The 20822-nt window shown below is 56.5% G+C and overlaps 1 protein-coding gene across 1 annotated transcript; it reads right to left on the bottom strand.

Annotated features, from left to right (window-relative positions):
* Positions 1 to 11375: 11375 nt before the first annotated feature.
* Positions 11376 to 20708, bottom strand: DLL1 (delta like canonical Notch ligand 1). Its single transcript, XM_053904254.1, has 11 exons — positions 19756 to 20708; positions 19249 to 19545; positions 18481 to 18541; positions 17983 to 18240; positions 16086 to 16146; positions 15432 to 15562; positions 15139 to 15308; positions 14809 to 15025; positions 12499 to 13303; positions 12182 to 12299; positions 11376 to 12066 (listed from the first exon to the last, which is right to left on the bottom strand). Exons 1-11 carry the CDS (start codon positions 19807 to 19809, stop codon positions 12061 to 12063), a joined length of 2178 nt encoding a protein of 725 aa, XP_053760229.1. The 5' UTR covers positions 19810 to 20708; the 3' UTR covers positions 11376 to 12060.
* Between the last annotated feature and the right edge of the window lie 114 nt (positions 20709 to 20822).

The following is a 20822-nucleotide window of genomic DNA, read 5'->3' as shown; positions in this document are numbered from 1 at the left end:
GGGGGGGGCGTCTGCAGTCATCAGACCACAGAAAGAGCTTAACTGATTTAAGTCACACTTTTCGTGGGGTGCAAAAAAATGAATGAAAAACAGGTAGAAACACCCAGTATTTGGGCAGCACAAAGCCTGGGTGGTGGCGGGGCCTGCAGAACCCTGCCGGTAACAGACATCCCAGCTTGGCAAACACCGTAACTTTATTTTATCTTCTTGTCGAGGGAACACGGGACGCTGCACATCTGCCCGAGGCCACCAATGCCCCACCAGAGCACCAGAGTCGTGTTTGCTGGGCTCATCAAGCACAGGGCCCAGCACCAAGTACCACCAGTGTGTCAGCAGGAGAGCCTGCCAGCCGCCCGCCATGCTTCAGGACATCACGGCAGTTGGTGAGACAGATGCCCAGCACTCACGCTGGGCGTGAAGGGACGCTGGCCAGGGACCAGATCGCCCGCTGGCAGGGCCTGTGCGTCAGGACTGCCCCTTGCCCAGCACCTCTGTGGATCACCTGTGCAGTCACCCAGTCTTGGGGTGGCAGAGCTAACCTAGGTTTGTGGAAGAATCAATGATCCATCTCAGAAAGATGCCAGTGGAGAACCAAATGCTGTTTCAAAGCAACCGTGGGGGGTTAGTAACTTAGATGCTTTTCCCTCTGACTTGTTCCTTCCCTACTTCCTCTGTAAGCCTGATGATTCAACTTAGAAATACTAAAATGGTTGCTGCAGTAAGAAAAAGCAAGGAACATTCCTTGAATATTTCAGAGCGAAATGCTTCTGAAAGCCCTTGGTTCCCCCACAGAAAACGTTTAAAAGAAGAAGATTCATGAATCAGTAGCAGCTGTTCCCAGCACCTGTTATTTATTCCAATCATTAAAGTTCTCATGGCATTTTGGAAAGAACTGAGCATTTTTCCTGGAGAAATACGCTGGGTTCTGGACTACACAGTTGACTGCATCCAACTGTTGCCGGAGACAAAGGGCCCACAAGGCACGCTGGAGAGTGGAGTGAGCCCCCCGAACCACCGTGTCCCTCTGAAACGACCTCCTTCAATCCGAGCAGTTCCTGTCATCTGTCACCCCACCATTGACTCATCTGTCTCTTTGTAGGACTCTGGGGTATGGAAAGAATGGCCATTTTTCTGCCAATAATTTGCCCAGCAAGTATTAACAAGCACCTACAACGTGAAGGACCTATGCTCAGGGTGACTGGGGACACGAGGAGGCCACAGACGATCTGGTGGCCCGGGAGGGAGAAGGACCCAGCCCTGAGCAGCCATCAGAAAGAGCCACCTTGCCATACACAGACTCAAAGTCTGGCCACAAAGAATGTCTTTGCCTCTACTCTTTCCTTCATTCGGAAGCCGACCTGGAATGACAGAGGCTCCCGGGAAAGAGACAACGCGTCCTGCTGCTCCCGCCTGCTGCCATGTGGGAAAATGCGTAGCCAGCATAAACCCTGTCGCCCTGAATGTGTCTCTCATGCTAACCCGAATCTTCACTTCTTCTGGACCAAAGTGAGAAAGTGAAGGTATACAACAGAGCACGCATTTCCGGGGCAAGTCGGATCCTGCGGACAAGATGGGCTGTCGGTGAAGCAGAGAGGAGCCGCTCTGAGCCTCAGCTGCTGGCGGGAAGTCCTGGAGCCACGCACCTGAGCACCCGCAGGGATCACGTGGTTCTGAGTCGGGGCTGGACCGCCTGTGTCTCACAGCTGCCTCACCCCTTATGGACTCAGGCCCCTCCATCTTTCCATCTGCAAAGTTCTTCACCCCCTTTACCCTTATGGGTGAGCCCTGGGTGACGTCAGGGGTAAAGTCTGCATCGTTTCCAGGAGACCCAGTCCCAGCACGCAAGGTGCTCTGGTGCCAGAAGGAAGACCTGGCCGACAAGATTCACCTGAAAATGTTTGCAGCTGGTGGCACTGAGCTCAGCACACCTAACTGGGGTGGGCGGAGGACCAGCAGCAACCCCTCCCTTCTGCTAAAGCAACAGAAAAGCCCAGCATCACAATGAGAGAAACAAAGTTCTCAGCAGCAAGGAACTCCCCACTGGCCCCACATCTTGACCTTGTTTTGCAGGCTTCTCCTTTCCTTCTTCCACGGTGTTGGAACCTACCGGGTGACACAGGCACCAGATAGATCGCTTGTCTGCAGACAGCGCACGACCTGGAGGGAGCTCTGGCTTCACAACACCATGGAGCCTCGTGGCCCACCACGCGAGCGGCCTCCTCAGGCCCGTGGTGGCAGAGGACCACGCCTCTGTCTTCCTGTGTGGTTTAGGGAAGATTTCAGAAGGGGTGGGTCAGCAGATGAGGGGGAGCCTCCTGGATGGCAGAGGGAGAATCATCATGGACAGGATACAGGAGTACAGGATGTGTGACAAGCACACAGGCCCACTACCAGTCCCAGCCTCAGTTTCCCTGTTGACAGAATAGAGATTATGCTTCCCACTTAGAATCCAAGATTCCCAAAAGTCCAGAGACTGTGAAGTGAATCTATTGTAACAGGTTAGAAATAGTTTTGAAAAGATATTTAAGTAGGATCAGTGGCCACCAGAAGGCCGTGGGGTGTGGGGAAACTGTCAGAAACCTCGGTGGACTTCGGTCTTCACGTCTGAGAATAAGGGTTGTCTGGGGGAGAGCCCCCCTCCCATAGCTCCTGGGGGGACGTCTGAGGCTTTGCAGGACGAGAACAGGCTGGGGCCCCGGGGCCATGACAGAGCAAATGCCAACACGGTGGAATCTGGCCGCGGACACCTGTCTGCTTGCGGGTAGAGCACCAAGCAGTTTTCTCTTTGCGGCTCCCGGAGCCTCTGTTTTGGGCATAATAATTCTTTTGCTTACACTGACTGTCTACAGCACAACATTAAAAGGCCGTTTGTGCTAACGGGTTGGTTTAATCAGTGTCATCTGATAATCTGAGCCATAACATTGAGTTTAGGTTCCGATTTATTTTAAAGTATTTTCAAATTGGTTGGATAATTGTTCAAACTTCATCTGATTTGTGTCAGGTGGAGACACGTTGAGAGCAGGTGTTCAGTGTGGGGCGAAGTGCGTAGAGCCTGGGATGTGACGCTATCTGCCGCCTGGACTCAAGCCGGCCTCCCTGCAGTCATCAGGTCCCGGCATCTACAGACTCTGGTCTCACGGGCCGGCCAGCGATATGGCCCGGACGCGTCACGCCCCGGCATGGCCTGCTCCTGCAGCTCCCTCGGGGCTGTGGCAGCATCGGGGTCCCTCTCTGTGCCTCCCAGCTCCGCCGTGGCGGGGCCACCGTGGCCAGCACTGCAGGCTCACCTCTCCCTTCAGGAGGACACGTGAACGCATAGGTCCCGGCTCCTCGTCCCCACCATCTCACCGACGGTCTCCATCCACCACTGCCCCCAGCCTCAGGGGTACAGCGTGCGGGAAAACCGCAGGCGTCGCTTTCTTCAGCCACATGCCCTAAGCTCTCCTGTCGCGGAGCCCTAGCCCGCTGGCCCAGAACACGCAGAGGCCGAGGGCTCAGCGGGTGAGCTCCGGGCGCCACGCACCCTGTTAACGCTGGTGCCCGAGGTCAGGTGTCCAGAGTTTCCACAGCTGCAACAAGCTGTCCCCGCAGAGGCCCCGTGACACAGGTGCTCAGATCCAAATGGAGTTAAAGCGAAAACGAGTCGGGGAGAAGTCCTTTCTCTCTGCCAGAGGGTCCGCCCAAGCAGGTGTGTCTACACCTCAGACCCAGCGGGGTGGGGGAGCCAGGAGCACGGCTGGGAAGGGCTAGGCGGCGTCGTGAGGAGGAAGGTAATAGAACTGTTCCCCAGAAGGATTTCTGCCTTGTGAAGTCAACAATTCCCTACAACCGGGAAGGTGGCGGGGCTGGAGCCAGAGTAGGCGCCGGCCTTCGTGACCCTCACGGTGGACGTGTGCACAATCTCACTCACTCCACCCACACGGCTGCCCCCAGGCCTCCTCAGCCCCTTCCTCCCTCCCCAAACTGTTCCCAGCCAGTCACCCCGGAACCTAGTCTGGGTCCAGGGCCGTGGCGGCCTCCTGGATCCCTCCGGAAAGCCGCTGGGAGAGGCCACCTTCCCAGCTGCAACCCGTCCTCCCGACGGTGCCAGCGCCCGCGCGTCTCGCAGAGAGGCCTGGCCTCAGGGGAGAAAGGGCCAGAGGCAGTGCCGAAGGAGCGGAGAGAGAGAAGGGGGACACTGGAAGCCGGTGACGCCGACCGCATCTGCGGGGGTGGACTTCTCCGGACGCGGACCGAGGAAGCCCCAGAGACCACACACGCAGACCGCAGAGACCGGCGACCCGGCAGGGAGAGGCCCTTCACGGCCCCCACCCCGCCCCACTGATTTGCGTGGAACATTTCTTACCAAACCCCTGAGCAGTGCAGACGAGGACTGGCTGATGCAGGAGCAGAGATATAGCTGAGAACACAGTGTGAAAAGCTTCCTTCTCTGTGGATTTCTAGAACCTGTCTCTGCTGAGGTCCGCTAACCGGGGTGGCAGGGACTGTGGATGTGAGGGGCGTCCAGGGCCACTCTCCATCTCCACCACGGCGTTGGTCTCCCGAGCACACAAGTCTCTCAACACTCGTCCAACTGTGAGCTTAATATGCGTGCGTCTTACCGCGCGTAAGTTATACCTCAAAGTTGTTTGGAAAAACAAGATGGGGGGCGCCTGGGGGGCTCAGCCGCTTGAGCCTCCGGTCTTGATTTCGGCTCAGGTCCTGATCCCAGGGTCCTCAGTCTCCACACCGAGCATGGAACCTGTTTGAGAGTCTCTCTCTCCCTCTCTGCCCCTCCCCCTGTCATTCTCTTGTGCTCTCTCTCTCTCTCAAAAAAACCCCCCCAAAACAAAAAAAGATGACCCAATTAAATAAATACATAAAAATATATCCATAAAGAAAACCCAACATAGGGAAGTGTTGGCTCTAAATACACTCAAGGGAATCTGTGGAGGGGACGTTTCCAGAAGAAAGTGTCACCTGTCAGGCTCACCTGGCTGGGCCCTGCACCAAGTCTGTGGTCCCCATGATGTCAGTGGCCTTTCTAGCCTCCACAAAAGGAACTAATTATACTCAGGTGTGTTATGAACTCTAAACTGATGTGTTTTAAAATACCTGACACACAGTAGGTCCTCACTAACGGGCAGTGGGGGTACCTGGTATGACAGAAAGAATGTGAACTCAAATAGCAAACAAAAAGGACTTTTCAGCCCCTCATTTAACAAACTAAAGTGGAAAACAGCTTTTATACACTATTCATCAGATTGGTGAATAAATGCTAAAATCATGATACATATTGTTGGTAAAGAGCAGCGGGTTGGTTTATGTAAATTGGCATAAGTTTTCCAGTGGGAATTCATAAAGAGACAGCAAGTGTCTTTACAATGTTTATTCCCTTTGACAATATAATTCCACCTCAAAAATTTATTATAAAGGAAAAATGAGACACAATGATTATGTAAAGATATTCAATAAACACTATTCGGATGCTAGAATTTGGAAACAATCCAAACATCGAAAGATAGGAGAAAGATCAACTCTATCAGGGTGCAGCTGGAGAACAGGATACACTTGTTCTCCACCAGATTCTTTCCAGCTGCATCATACAGTAAACATTTGTTTATTACATCGTACATACATCATACAATACATACAATATGTACATACATCATACAATAAACATTTGTTTATTGGTTGGTTGGTTTGAACAACAAATGTTTGAAGTAAAGTTCTTCAAGCAAGACTTGGTTCAGTCCCTCCGACAGAAGACCCAGGGGTGTCAGGGTGTCCAGAGAAGAGGGGTGGGAGAGCCTCACCCCAGCACCTAACCCTTCAGCCTGAGGGACCTGACCCCCACTCCCATCTGCTGACGACAATAATCACACGGGCGCTCCACCCAAGCTTCAGGAAGCAAGACCCTCTGTGTACTCGTAGGAGGGGAACAAAATGCAAGCAGGCTTCGCCATGTTCCCCATCTTTCCTGCTGAGCTCCTAGGAACAACCTGGCATCTTATTCAGCATTTATGCCCACTGCCAGAACAGGGCAGGGCACAGAGCAGGTCTCAGTGAGTACGGGAGTCAAAGAGACACATCTAAAAGGAGGAGACGCTTTCCAGGCAAGAATAGAACAAGCGAAGGAGGCAGGCAGACATTTAACAAGCACGTTTCACTTGACCTTGGGATTTCAAGGTCAAATTACCCTGGTAATCAAGAGGCATTTTGTTACCCAGACTCTTATCCTTTTCAAGAAGATGGAGAAGGAAAGAAATTTGGGGGAAAAAGAGTCCAAGAACCTACCTCTGACCCCATCTGCCCTCCAGGTGCAGAAACACACACACACAACAGATGCCTTAAAGTACTTACCCAGGGCGCCTGGGGGGCTCAGTCTGTTAAGTGTCCGACCTCAGCTCAGATCATGACCTCACGGTTCATGAGTTCCAGTCCCGCGTCGGGCTCTGTGCTGACAGCTCAGAGCCTGGAGCCTGCTTCCGATTCTGTCTCCTCTCTCTCTCTCTCTCGCTGCCCCTTCTCTACTCACACTCTGTCTCTCTCTGTCTCTCAAAAATAAATAAACATTAAACATATATATATGTGAAAAAAACAAAAAAATAAAGTACTTACCAGTCTGCCAGGGGGCCTCCGGGCACCCCCTTGAAACTAAGAGAGGCTCGGAACATCGCAGGGAAAGGACGTGTGCTAGTCCAAATGCTTCATTCGGCAAACTTGCCGTGGCTGCTCCACTGAGGCTGGGCTCCCTCAGTCAGTGGCTTCGGAGTCCGAAACACCCCCCCCCCCCCATACCTCCTGCTCTGCCACGCGTCCTCGTCCTCACAGGCGGTAAGAGGCAGCAGCTGTACTCGCTGCAGGAAGCGGGAAGCGTCAGGAGAGAGGGCTCAGTCCTCCACAGCAGCCTGCTCACCAGCGTCACCGAGCAGTGCGAGGACGCCACTCACCCTGTGCCCAGGGAGGGAGGGGGCCGCAGGACCTCAGCACACTCCAGGCTGCCAGCTCCGATCTCAACATTTGCTTGGAGAGTCCCCACCTACAGGAATCCCTTCTGGGCTGCTGAAAGGGAGCTGCTGGGCAGGTCACCCAAAATCTGTTGATTGAACTCTCCTTGAACATTTTATTTCTCTCTGTTCCTCCCCATTCCGCCACTGCCTGGCACCCCGTGAGCCTGCCGGGTCAGGACCGTATAAACCAGGGGCCCCTTCCTGTGTTGGCATTGGCAACAGCCCAAAGGCTCTCTAGCCTCCCTTTCCTCCTGATTGGAGGAACACAAAGCCGGCAGAAGTCGTGCCGACTGGCCCTGCCCTCTGGGTGGCTCAGGCAAGCTACCATGAGACCGGGGTGACAGGTACAGGCACCTCGTCTGGGGCGTCAGGAGAGGGTTCCCTGGAAGCTGGCATTTTGAGGAGGAGCTGGCTAGACAGCAGAGCATCCAACAGATGGAAAATTACATCTGAGGCCTGGGCAGGAGGGAGGGTGGAGGGCGTGAGGCAGCAGCCAGCACGGCTGGAGCTGAAGTGACAGGTGGGATACAGGTCACACAAAGGACAAACCAGGTCAGGAAGTTAGACCCTCGCAGCACCTGGGTGACTCAGTCGTTGAAGTGCCCTGTTCTTGACTTTGGCTCAGGTCATGATCTCATGGTAGTGACAGCCGGCACCCAGTCAGGCTCCGTGCTACATGTGGAGCCTGCTTAAGATGCTCTCTCTCCCTCTCTGCCCCTCCCTGCTTGCATTCTCTCTCTCTCTCTCTCTCTCTCTCTCTCTCTCAAAATATAAAAATGAAAAAGAAAAAAGAACTTGGAACTTCATGCTGGAGCAGTGGATGCCTTCGCTGGGTTTAACCAGGCGTGACACACTCAGAGCTGTGCTTTGGGAAGCCCCTGGTAGCCCGTGGGGAGTGTGGTCCATATGGTGCTGCCCCACGGAGACCCTCAGGATCTACCTCTCACCGGCGTGGTGAGCAACGGGCCGACAGGCGGAGCCCGGGCCCGGACCCGGGACTGTGGCACCAAAGCTCCCAAGCAAATCAATTTGTGTCTCAGCCCATTTGGTTTGCTTGGTTTCATCTGAACACGCAAACGGGGAAAACCTCCCTAAAGTCCACTGCGTTTGAGATGCATCGTCTCATAGACACGGACTTGCACGCACATCCGTCAACTACACCACGTGTGTGTGCGTGTGTCTATTCACCGTATAACTCACCTTCTTGCATCTGCTCGTGGGAGGTTTCAAACGTACGGAGGAGGGGAGAATGGCAGAGTCAACCCCACCAGGTGCCTGCATCCGGCTTCCACGAGTGGCCCTTCTTGTTCCACCCGCGTGCCGCCCGCACTCCGTGCCCCATCTCGGGTCATTTTGAGGCAAATCCCAAGCGTCAGAGGTAATACTGTCTCATCTATAAATATTTTAGAGTTTTTCCTCTAAAAGATGAGGGCTCTTTTTTATTTAACAGTAATAACCTCTCACATCAAAAAAACCCGACGAGTACACTTAAATATCATTAAAATGCACAGCTGGCTCTGAATGTTTTTAACCAAGTTTCTTCCAACCCCTTCCATCCCCTCCCGTTCTTCTTACGCCCAGGGGTGTCCTGACTGTGTCCTTCTATGCCAGTATTCCTGTAAATTGCTAACTAGATCGAGGGGTCTGATCAGATTCGTGTTCAATGTTCTTGGCAGAAATACCTGATGAGTGGTGGTGTTGGCCTGTCTGAATCAACAGTGCGAAGCGAGTCATGGGGCCCCAAGTGAACGGTCCCGGAGCCGCTCTCACACAGGTGGCCCTGTCTGCAACTTTCACACAGGCTGCAGGCTTTCACACAGGTGTCCCTGTCTGCAACTTGGCAACTACTCGTTGCTTCGAGCTTCCCAGCGCACGCAATTAGAAATGTGGTCACTGCCGTTCCCCACCGAAGTGGCCCAGGGCTCACGGGGAAGAGGCAGAGCCCGGGCAGAGGAAGCAGCCGCGGGCCTGGGGCACCTGCTGAGCCTGAAAGGCGGTGCACCTGAGGACACAGGGACACTGCCTAAATCTGCAACAGCGACAGACCACGACCTGCTGCGTCCCAGGTGGCTTGCGAGTCTGTCCTGCCACGAACAAGAAGGGAGTGTGCACCCTGATTGCAGAAATGCAGACTCAGCAACACTGAAGTCCTGAGGGTTCTTTGCACTGTTCTTAAGTCTCAAATTACGTCCAAAGGAAGACACCTCAGGAGAAGCACGTGTGCCTCACCTCACTCACTGGTCTCACTGGAGTGCCAGGGAGGCTGGACGGTAGAGGCCCTAACAGGAGACCCCGGCTGGGTGTTGTGCGAGCCTTTCTTACCGCGTGGCCACAAGCCACACTCCGGGTTCCTCTCAGGACCAGGAAGCCCGGCTCAGCGCGGCTCCTGCTGGAGGGACCCGCCACTCTCGCTGTTCTAAGTGCCCTATCGCTCCTTCCTACCCCGGCAGGGCACTGGGAGAATGTGGCTGGAAGTGGTGGCACTGGCCACTGCCTGGCAGGTGAGTCACGGCAGGTCTACAAAGGCCCCTGTTTTTATCTGGCTCTTTTGGATCTGCCCACCTGATTTCCTGCTGCAGGTGACATAAACCCTGAAAGCTGAGAGGCCGTCTGTAAATGTCAAATTAAAACATTATTCTCAGAAGGGACTCAGGGAGTCCAACAGAGCCCTGGGAGCTCCAAAACCTCAAGTTTTAAGTCTGATTTGTTCCTCAGGCAGGTGACTTGCCTCAGAGGAAAGATGGAGGGATTTCCTGACTTTACAAGGCTGAGGAGGTGAAAATGAGGTTACCTTTGAGTACTTTGAGGTCCTTTTATGGAGTGGGCTTCACAAGCATCCCAGCGAACTCCGTACTTTTGAAAATAGATGAGCTCTCCAATTTATTACCCACACCAGGCCACTTCTGAAAGCGTGAGGGAGCCACTAACACTGCTCCAGGCTGGCAAGTGTGAACGGGTGCACGGCCACCAGCTCTTACACTGGATCCTGACTCCTGAGGGCAACACTGGCAGCTCCTTCGGTGATGCTAGAATATGCTACTAACCCTTTCCAGTGAGCCTGGGGCACAGGGCAAGGACGGAGCTGGTTCAGAGCCCCAAATCTGCCCCACTCACACCCTGGCCCTGCCACTAACTCCTTTCCATGGAGAAATTCCTCCACCGGAGCCCTCGCCTGGAAGGGGCTATTCCAAAATAACAACCCAGGCGACCCAAAGGGTCGGGACAGACTGGGTTGTGTCCGATACAGAAGCATCCACAGAGGGGTGCCCCAGGATTTGTGTGTGTCGTCGAGCCCACCTGGTGTTGTTTTGGGGGGTCTCGCTCATCTGTATACGTAAGGACGGACGTGCTGACTGGTTAGCACACATGCTGTCCTCCCCTCCTCCCCGGAAGACCCCACAATTTCCACCTGTACAGCAAGTGCCAGTGGGATAAACTTATCATGGTCACTGGACCAAGAATAGCTCACTGATGTTTTCCCTTTGGGTGATTAGACCAGTAAGTTCCGTTCCTCTCCCTGCTCCCCTCTGACCCCAGAAATAAGCCACCTGTCCCAACATGGGCTTGTCATCTTAGCTGACAAAGGACACTGACGCTCTGGAGCCACCAAACCACACCGGTGATGAGGCCTATTAAATCCCCAGGTCCTGCTGTCAATGAGAAGCTGAGTGTCCGACAATTATTGAATAAATTATTACATATATTAACAAATAAACTGGGGTACGGAGCCCGACTGCCAGATTTGAACATTAACTCTGCCACTGACTGACCCTGAGCGAGAAGCTTCACCTCCCCAAACCTCAGCTTCCTCTCCTGTAAAAGGAGTGATGCCAGCACCAGGAGTAACCAGCCCAGCCAGGCACAGCGGTTTCCCCGGGGCCGGTAGTCAGCGCTCAATAAAAAACATTTTTATCTTACCGCTCTCTGTCCCCCCACAACTGTTGAGTTAGAAGGCAACGAACTCTCTCGAATTGACTGGAAATAACCCATAAACAAATGGATGAATAGTATTATCCTAAGACAAAAAGCCTTTGCCATGGCAATACAAAAGTGTCTCACGGGTATTTGATCCCAAATGAGGCTCTGTTCCAGCCCTTGAATAACAAGGCTCAGAAAGGTGGCCAGCTCTGAGGGTCCTCGGACCCGTCAGCACGATGCGGAGTTGCATGTGCCTGTGATACCCCCGGCGAGCCCAGGGGCTGCTCAGGAGCTGGCCAGCCTTCCTCAGCCCCTCCCGGAGACGCCCTGGTGATAACTGTGCAGGCTTCTCTGAGGCAGACAGAAGCCACTGAAACCAGGCAAAGACATTGAAAATCGACAATCAGAAGCCGTTTCTGTCTAGAGGGAGCGAGCACAGGGCGTGGTGAGGAAGCACACCTCTAGTCGTCGTTCATAATATTTATTTTGGAAAAATATTTTAAAAAGGATTTTCTTCATTAACAAAACAGTAAAAAACTCAAATAACATTTGCACAATATTCCATAAATACATTTATATACAAAAAAATATAGTCACATAGACCCGAAGTGCCTTTGTACATATTTACCAAAGATTTAAATTATAAAAAATGAACATCACAAAATACTCAAGCTTTACAGATATCATGAAAAATATTTTTACAAGTCCAAAAAAATAACACACATTTTTTTTCCACCTAGAAAAAACACATTTTAGTATCAAAAAGGACGATAAAGGCAGTGTTTGTGATTCTAATTCAAGAAAAGACCGGCTCATGAGAACCCAAAATATACACTTCAGGCAGTGCATGCTTCTCACGTAGTAATTAAGTCCATTCATTTAAATATATATTTTTTAAAAGCCAACTGTCCATAGTGCAATGGGAACGTCCTAGAAGGCAGTGCAACAGGCCCCTTGGCCGCCGCCGAGCTGCAGCCACGCCGCGTCCCCAGCTGGCCTCGGAAGGGAGAGCCGGCTGGGTCCGGATCGGTTCCTCAGCAGCAGTCCGTGGGTCTCCCTTTCCTCTTTCAAGCAGCATCCACTGGGGCATATATCCTTGGAATTTTATTTATTTTAAGAGAAACGGGAACTTTGCCGTATCACTTCCATTTCACACCTGGTGGGCCCACAGGACAGGATGGGAAGTTAGTTCCAGACAGAGGTCGGCACCCTCTGACTTCTCCCCCCGCCCCTGCTCCCGCCCCGAGACCAGGCCCGGGCTGCGCACTGACCTCGGTCGCTATGACGCACTCGTCTTTCTCCTCCGATATGACGTACACCGACTGGTACTTTGTGTCTTTTGAAGTAGAATACACGGAGTCTGGTCTTTTTCTTTCAGGTGCTTCTCCCCTGAGGGGAAAATGAAAGAACCACAAGAAACACGTGAGAACAGGAAAAACTGACCGGCGCCGGCCCAGAGTGCAGCACCCCCTTCGGGGGTAAAGCTCAGGGGTAGAGCGTTTGACTGCAGAGTGCAGCACCCCCTCGCGTCGGGGCGCCCTCCCAGGCTGGCCTTCCCGCGTGTCCCCTCCCGGCCCGCAGCACGCACCCCCTGAGCGTCGGGGTGCTCTTCTCCTCCCCTGCAGAGCCCTGGGGCTGGCCCTTGGCGTCACGCTTGCCATGGGGGTCCCTGACGGCGGCCGCGGCGTCGCCCTTGAGGTCCTGCACTAGGTTATAATCCACGGCAGGGTAGCGGGCCTTGAGACCGTTCTTATCAGCCCCGTGGTCCCCGTGGAAGTCAACCTTCTTGTTGGTGTTCTTGATCTGCGTGGCCCCGATGACGCTGACACAGATGTCCTTCTCGCGCTGGCAGTTGGCCAGGTTGTTCATCGTCTCCGCCTCCCCACGGCAGGGCTCGGCAGGGGGCCGGTCCTTCTGCAGCCTGAGCCGCACGCAGACCACGGCGGCGGCACAGCCCAGCAGCAGCATGAGGACAAGCACCACGCCGGCACAGACGGCCACCCAGGGGAAGGGCCCGGCCTGGCCCTCCACGTACTTCTCGGTGAGGTCCACCACCACCGCCGGGCCCGGGGGCGGCTCAGGCAGCAAGAACTGGCAGTTGGGGCCCCCGTAGCCCCGGGCGCACTCACACAGGTAACGCCGGTCCCTCTCGTGGCAGGTGGCCCCGTTGTGGCAGGGCGCGTGCTCACACCTGCTGACAGGGGCACTGCAGTTCCTGCCCGTGTAACCCGGGGGACAGGTGCAGGAGTACTCGTTCACACCGTCCCGGCAGGTGCCCCCGTTGGCGCACGGGGAGGAGGCACAATCATCCACGTTGTCTTCGCAGCGCCTCCCGGAGAAGCCAGCCTGGCAGCGGCACAGGTAAGCATCACCAAGGTCCACGCACTGTGCACCTGAAACACAGGACATATCCTGAAGCCTTGCTACGTGTCAGTCCTGCAAGGTACACCAGGGATGCGAGACAGATGAGGCAGCCATGGCCTAGACACAAACACCAGGGGAGGGGTCTGGTCCAGCTCTAGCTCAGTAAACTGCAAACAATACAGCTAATACCTCTTTTCTTGAAGTATTTTTTTAGCGTTTGTTTATTTTTGAAAGAGACAGAGTGCAAGCGGGGGAGGGGCAGAAAGAGAGAGAGGGAGACACAGAATCCGAATCGGAAGCAGGCTCCAGGCTCTGAGCTGCCAGCACAGAGCCGGACACGGGGCTTGAACTCGTGAACTGTGAGATCATGACCTGAGCCGAAGTCGGACGCTCAACTGACTGAGCCCTCCAGGCGCCCCAAGTTTATTTAAATTTAAAGAGAGAGAGAGAGAGAGCGCGCGCGCGCGCGCGGGGGAGGGGCAGAGAGAAAGAGGGAGACACAGAATCCGAAGCTGGCTCCAGGTTCTGAGCTCCCAGCACAGAGCGCGGCGCGGGGCTCAAACTCACGGGCCTTGAGATCATGCCCTGAGCAGAAGTCGGACGCTGACTGGGCACCCCCGCAGCTAACCCTCCCAGCAGCTCCGCTCCCACCGGGGCAGTACACGGCGCTTTGGCTACAGCGTTGCATTCACTTTCACGACATCCGGTTTGCAGATGAGGAAACTGAGGCTTAATGAGGCTGATGTGCTTGCCTGCAGTTCCACAGTCAGTGAAAAGAGCAGGGTTGACAACAGAAAGGAAGAGGAAGAAAGGAGGGAGTGGAAGAGGTCCCTGTCCTTCGAGAGCCAATCTGTTAAACCTCCTGCTATTCTGCCTCTAAAATAAAGCAGCCAACCTTTCTGTTGGTTCAGTGGGTAGAAACAAACAGGAGGCAGAGCCTGAGCCCACAGGACCGCCACGCCCTCTGTACGGCACGTGGACAGCAGAAGGACAGGGATTTCCTCTCTGTCAATCATCGTGGCTAATGGCGAAGCTCACAGAAGGCCTGGCATGTCTGGCCCCAGCTTCGCTCCTCTACCCACTCACAGGGGAGCAGGGGGCCCGTCAACAGACCACACTTCTGCACAGACACACCAGACGGTTATGTTTGGGTGACAGAGCTGAGCCGGGCTTCCCTCCAAAAACAGTCGCTGCGCTGCCATTGGAGCGCAATCTACTGAATCATGGCCCCGACTCAGACACCTGTGGTGCGATATGACCTTGAGAAGTCATCCCACCTCTCTGCCTCAGGCTCCCCCTGTAGGACGTGAGAATCCACACTCCTGCCTGCCTTTCTTGCTCCTTGAGCATTTCCAGGCTCGGGGATAACACTTCTGTGAAGCGTTTCTGTTCAGTTGAAAGGGCTCCGTAACCTCGGGGTAGCTTGCAAAGTGACGTGTTTGGTTGGACGCGAAACGCGTGTGCCCTCTAACTGTATTCTCATCAGTGCTGACCACCTGACAAAGTCTCAGAGCGGCTGGGGCTGCCGTCCTACCATGAGAACAGGGTGAAGAGCTGCAGGAATCCACCTTCTTCTCGCAGTTAAAGCCGGAGAAGCCCACGGGGCAGCGGCAGGTGTACCCCCCTTCGGGGTTGTCTGAGCACCGTCCCCCGTTGAAGCAGGGGCCGTCGGCACACGCCATGGCACTCAGCTCACAGATTCTGCCGTAGAAGCCGGGTGGGCACGTGCAAGAGTAGCCATTCTCAAGATCCTGCGTCGCAGAGAAGATAGAGCGCTGTCACAGGGTCGCTCCAAGAGACCCGCGTGATGCGTATCAAACCAGCGCCCCCGTTCAGCAGGAAATCCTGCTGGGGCTGGACTCACCGTGCAGCTGCCTCCATTCCTGCAGGGGCTGGCGCCACACTCGTCGATCTCCGTCTCACAGTTGGCCCCTGAGTACCCCGGCCGGCAAGAGCAGGTGTAACTTCCCTGGCCCGTGTTAGTGCAGGTGGCCCCGTTCCTGCAGGGCTTGTGGTGTGTGCAGTAGTTCAGGTCTGCGAGGGGCAGAGGCGGGAGAAGGAGGAAAGAGAAGCCCAGGGTCAGACTCAGGGAGACCACATCTTCCCCGTGACGAAGCCAGGGAAGCCCAGGGCTGCTGGATGGGGCTGGGGGCTCACCCTGGTTGCAGAAGAGGCCACCCCAGCCCTCCTGGCAGTTGCACTGCCAGGGCTGCTGGCAGGTGCCGTGGAGGCAGCCTGGGTACCGGATGCACTGGTCACAGTACCGGCTCTGCCAGCCCACTCTGCACCTAGGAAGAGAGCACGTGTCAGGCGGGCGCCGGCACCACCGGGCTCACGGTCACACACACGCCCGACCCACGAGAAACCACCTTCCAGCGACACCAACACGTCTGGCTCTCAAACGAGGCAGAACACCAGAGTCTCCTCGGGAGCCTGCACACACACCAGTGCCTCAGAGGGTCTGATGTCTGGGAGTGAGGCTCGCTGGGACAGCATTTTTAGGGGCTCCCTAGGTGGTCCTAGGATGCCAAAAAGTTTGGGAATCCCTGAACTAAACCCATCTTCGATGTCAATTCCTTGCAGACAGCTATCCGTACGTTCCCATAACCACTGAGGGGCTTCCATGACTGACAACCCGTGACTCTACGTGTTTCTGTATGTTTACTAAGTAGAAACACGAGAATAACGGCTCCAACCCCGACAGCCAGCTACTCTTACCTGAAGTTTTCAAACGATCACCCAGAGCTACTTTACAAATACACCAGGTACAAGGAGAAGCAGAGAAGGGAAAAACCCCTTTTGCAAACTTACTTGCACTCCCCTGGCTTGTCACAAAACCCATGCAGCTCGTCGCATCCTGGCAAGCAGATTGCTACAAGCAAAGAGAAGACACGGGGTCAAGCCCCACCCCAAGATCCTCCCCAACACAACCGGGGGCTGCTGCCACAATGCGGTTGGGACAAAACTTGCTCAGCTCAGTTGGCAGACCCAGCGGAGTTAATCTCCATCTGTGGAGTATCCACGGTCCTGCCTGGTAACTGTGGACTTCACTCCGCCCTGGGATGAGCATTCTTCTTAACACAGCGGCTCCAGGACAAAAGAGCGCGGAAACCCCCACCCCCACCCCATCCCCTTTTCTTCTGAGAGGGTCAGAAGTCCTTCCCCCTCCTCCTCCCCCACTTCCCAATTCTATGCACAAAGCTCCACCTCTTAATACCCAGAAAGTGTGTGTGTCGATAAGGGTGGACAGCTGGTATGCAGAGTACCAGGGCAAGACAGCTGCTCTATTGTCTCTGCTCTCCCAGCAGCTGCCCCAGTGCGACAATACCGCCTCCCCCGCCCCCCGCCCCCACCCGCACACACACCCCCGGCGTGTGTGTACACACACATACACACACACACACACACACACACACACACAGACACGCGTGTGCGCGCGAGCCCTTTCCGCCAATGGGAGCTGGCGTGCGCTCCCGCCGCCTTTGCCCAGAGAGATCTAATCGATGGCACGCGCTAGCTGGGGGCGGGGAGAGGCTCCAGTGTTTGAATAAGAAGAAAAAAGTTTAAGTTTACGGCTCCCCCGCAGCGAAGAAGAGGAGGGAGGGGAGCGGACGGAAGGCAGCAGGCAGGCCAGAGGTCCCCGCGGGGGTGGGGGCTGATGTGGAGCTGGCTTCCTTCACAGGGTTATGAAACTCCTCGACGAGCTGCTCCAAGTTTGTAAGACAACAGAGCCTGCTCAGGCCCGGGCACAGCTCAAAACAATGACCTACCCTCACCCCCAGGCACGAATCAGAACGGAGAGACCTCCCTGGCAAGAGGTTCCGGGCCTAAGGACAAGGAGGGAGGTTCGCCTGCTCCAGGGCAGGAGAAGGAAAAGTCACCAGGGTTTCTGGGGAGTTCCGGGGCCCACCCAACTCCTAACTAGAGGGAAACCCAATCCCAGGGTGTGCAGACTGGCAGTGAGACCTCCGCAAGCTGAAGAGAGGCCTGCCAACCTGAAGCAGGCCCAGGAGCCAGCGGAAGCCTCGCAGGCCTCCCGCTCTCCACCAGAATCATGGGGCAGGCAGGGCCCGTCGCCTTTTGGTGAAGGTATTTCTTCCCCAGGCAAGGTGTTTTGTGAGCGCAGTGTGCGCTCTGGCAGGCGGGCCCCTTCCCCTGTGGCTCTTGCCTACCCAGGCCTCAGCTGACACACACGGTCTCCTGTCCACAGACCCCACGAGGGACTATGTCATTAACAACACACGTGCGTCACACAGAGTATTTGCAAATACGCTCAGTCTGCGAAAAGGCCAAGCACACCAACTCTAGAAAGAAAGCGAAGCATTTTTCCAACGAGACGCTGTCCTGGCAAAGAGAACTGGTTTGGAGCATGCGCCTCCACATACAAACTCTCCTCTCTGTTCCTCCCTTCCTTCCTCCTCTCCCTCCGGCTCACTTCCTGACCCCTGGCCCTGTCTCCAAAATCCTCCCTGATTAAGAAAGGCAGCTTCCCATAGCGGAAGTTAAAACTTCTGAGTTGACCCCAACCCCGCTGCTGGCTAGCTGTGAGGTCTCGGCGAGGTTCTCCAGCTCTCTGGCCTCAGTTTCCCCACCAGGGCATCACTCCAGTGCTGACATGTGAGGACCCCACTGGCTCACAGAATACTACCCCCCCACTCCCTGGGAGCTCCGGCCTGGAAGTAGACCAAGGAGGGAAGCAGGAACTCACGTTCAGTGCAGTACTGGCCTTTCCAGCCAGGATCGCAGACTTTTTCCCCCCTCTCCCCGCAGGTGAAGTGGCCGAAAGCGTCGTCTCGGGGGCGACAGAAGACGGAGCAGCCGTCCCCGTAGTAGTGCTCATCACACACAAAGCGGTAGGAATACTTGAGGTCTGTTCGGCCGCTGCTGTGCAGGTCCTGAGACCACTCCTCGCCCACAGTCAGGTGCCTCTGCGTGGCCAGGCGGCTGATGAGTCTTTCTGGGTTTTCTGTGGGAAGACGGTGCTCCCGTTGGTTCTGACCAAGAACCCAGAGGCTTGGGGCACTGGGGGAGGTAGAACTGACGTGTGATGCAGGGGAGGAGGCCACAGGCCCTCCACCCAGAGCCTCCTGCAGGAGTTTGCAGAATGTAAGCACAGAAGCTGATTTCTGGTGGAGACAAGAGGTCAAGTGCGTACTGACTGGGCAAGCTGTTGACTTGGTTTTGGAGTTTTTTTATTTGTTTTTACCTGTTGTGAGGTCATCAGGAGAATCTGTGTGAAGGGCTTCAATGATCAGCGAAAAGGTGCCCTGGGAGAAAGGGGGAGGAGACAGAAGATAAACTAGAAATGTTAAAAACCAAAACCCAAAGGGACGCTCTAGGGTCACCCAAGTCCGGAACCGCCTGGGGTGCGGTGCAGATCTGTGTGCCCAGAGCAGGGTCTCCGGACATCTCTTGCCTGTTTTCACTTTCCTCAAGGAAATGGAAGAACTTTTTAAAGAGTGGTTTCCTGACGTGTTTTTTCAGCCTGTTAGTACAGGATATCACGTTAAAAAAAAAAAAAAAAAAAAAAAAGGCTGCGAGCAGGCGGGGCTGCAGGGATTGTCATCAGTCACCGGGTGGGGGGGCTACACACAGGGGCCAGGGGCTGTCATGCTGCGAAGGCACTTCAACCTGCCCAGGGACAGGGCAACGAGAGAACTGTCCCCCAGAAGGCGCTCGCTGGACCGGGGAGCTACGGGCAGAGGCCGGTTCCGAAACCTCCCAGACCCTCCGCCTCTCGGCCCCGCGGTAGCCCGGCTGTCACTCTGCCGCCTGAAGGGTCACTCGGGGCGTGGAGGCGATGCTCCGGGCCTGGCCCCTTCCGCCGCCACCCTGAGGACCGCGCCTTCGCCCGCCTCCCCTCCCCGGCACCCCGCCGGTGCGCGCCCCCAGCGTGCCTGGCGCGGGGCTGACCCGTCGAGGCCCCCTCCCCGCCCCTCCCCGCCCCGCCCCGCCCCGCAGGTGCAGCGCTCACCGGCCAGGTAAAGCCGAAGGGGAAGCGGATGGGGTTGCTAAAGGCGGGGTCGGCGCCCGCGCCGTCGGGCAGGCTGAAGGAGTCCACGCCCAGCACCGGAGTGACGGCGCTGCCGTAGGTACAGGGTGGCTCAGGAGACACGCTGGCCTGATAGTGCTTGAGGCACACGCGGAAGAAGGTCCTGCAGGCGCACGGCGGCGGCCCCGCGCCCCCGCGGCAGCAGTTGCGGTTTCCCAGCAGCCCCTTCTTGTTGACGAACTCCTGAAGCTTCAGCTCGAACACCCCGGAGGTCCAGACCTGGGGGAGGGGGGGGGGGGCGGGGGGCGGGGCTGAGGGCGCGGGGCCCTGCGCTCCGAGGCTAGCTTTCGGGTTCACCGCGGGCTCCGCCGGCCCGGCTCGCCACCCCCCTGCGCCCCCGGTGCCCTGCCTGACGCCTCGCGGCTCCCGGGTGCCCCATCGACACCCGCCCTGACAGCGGGGCCCTGGAGACCCCAGCCGACAACTTACCTGGCACAGCAGGGCCGACACCACGGCGAGGGCCAGGGCGCACCGGCGGCCCATGGTGCACCGCTGGACGCGCTGGAGCTCCCCTGCGCCCCCGCCTTCGGGCCCTAGAACTGCGGGGGGTGCCCGGGGGTGGCCGTGGCCCCCAGGAGCGTGGACAGAGAAGCGCCGCCGCTCCGCCGCGGGCCGGGGTGATCAGGGCTCCTTTCTTCCGGAGCCCGTGTCTCCTCTTTCGGGGGCTGCGGTCGTCCAGATCCGCCCTGCGCGGGTGACGGCGCTCTGGGGGTGCACGAGCAAAGGGCTGGCTCCGAGACTGCTGATGGAGCCGCAACTTTCGGTTTTCCTCCTTTCTTCCAGTCCACCAGTAGGTAGGGGTCGTTGGCTTCCTGGTTTTGTCTCAAGCTTCTTCCCAGGAAAAAAAAAGGGGGGGGGGGAGGGGAGGAAGCGTCCAGATTTTCAGCTTAATTCCCAAAGAGCTTCCTCCGAGTCCGATTAGAGAGCCGAGGTCTGGAAATCCCACCGGCGAGGCGATAATCCCGGGCCCCGCGGAGCGCGCGCAGGGACCCCGGCGGCGGCGAGTGTGCGCGGCGCGCCCTGCGGCTCGGGCCCGTGTCACTCGGCGGCGGCGTGCGTGCCGGGAGCGTCCCGGACTCGTGTGTCCCGCGCCCCCGCGCAGACACGCGTCTCCCCGAAGGACCCAGCCGGTGCCATCCACATAAACAGCACGGGGTCCCGGCACAGGGCGGCGGGTGGCGAGCGGAGACGCCGCGCCACGGCTGCGCGTCCGGTGCGCGCTCGGCCCGGCCGCTCTCCGCGGGTGCGCGCCGAGGTCTGCGCTCGCCGGCGCCGGCCGCCCTTATATCCCGCCGGCCGCCCGCATGGCTAATGAGATGCAAATGAGCAGCCCCCCAATCTGGCGAGAGCTGTCACAAAGGAGCCACTTTTCCAAACCCTCCTCTCAATGGATCGCCAAATGGTCAGTGAGCTGTAAAATGTGCAACCTCCTCCCCGCCCCCACACCTCCCCGCCCCCGGCCCTCCCCTGCCCCCGCCCCCGCCCCCCGCCTTCCT

Source organism: Panthera pardus, unplaced genomic scaffold, assembly GCF_024362965.1.
Source record: "Panthera pardus isolate Hobbes unplaced genomic scaffold, ASM2436296v1 HiC_scaffold_17, whole genome shotgun sequence".
Classification (NCBI taxonomy): domain Eukaryota; kingdom Metazoa; phylum Chordata; class Mammalia; order Carnivora; family Felidae; genus Panthera; species Panthera pardus.
Note: the sequence above shows the minus strand (reverse complement) of the source record. Positions and strands in the feature narration are given on the sequence as shown.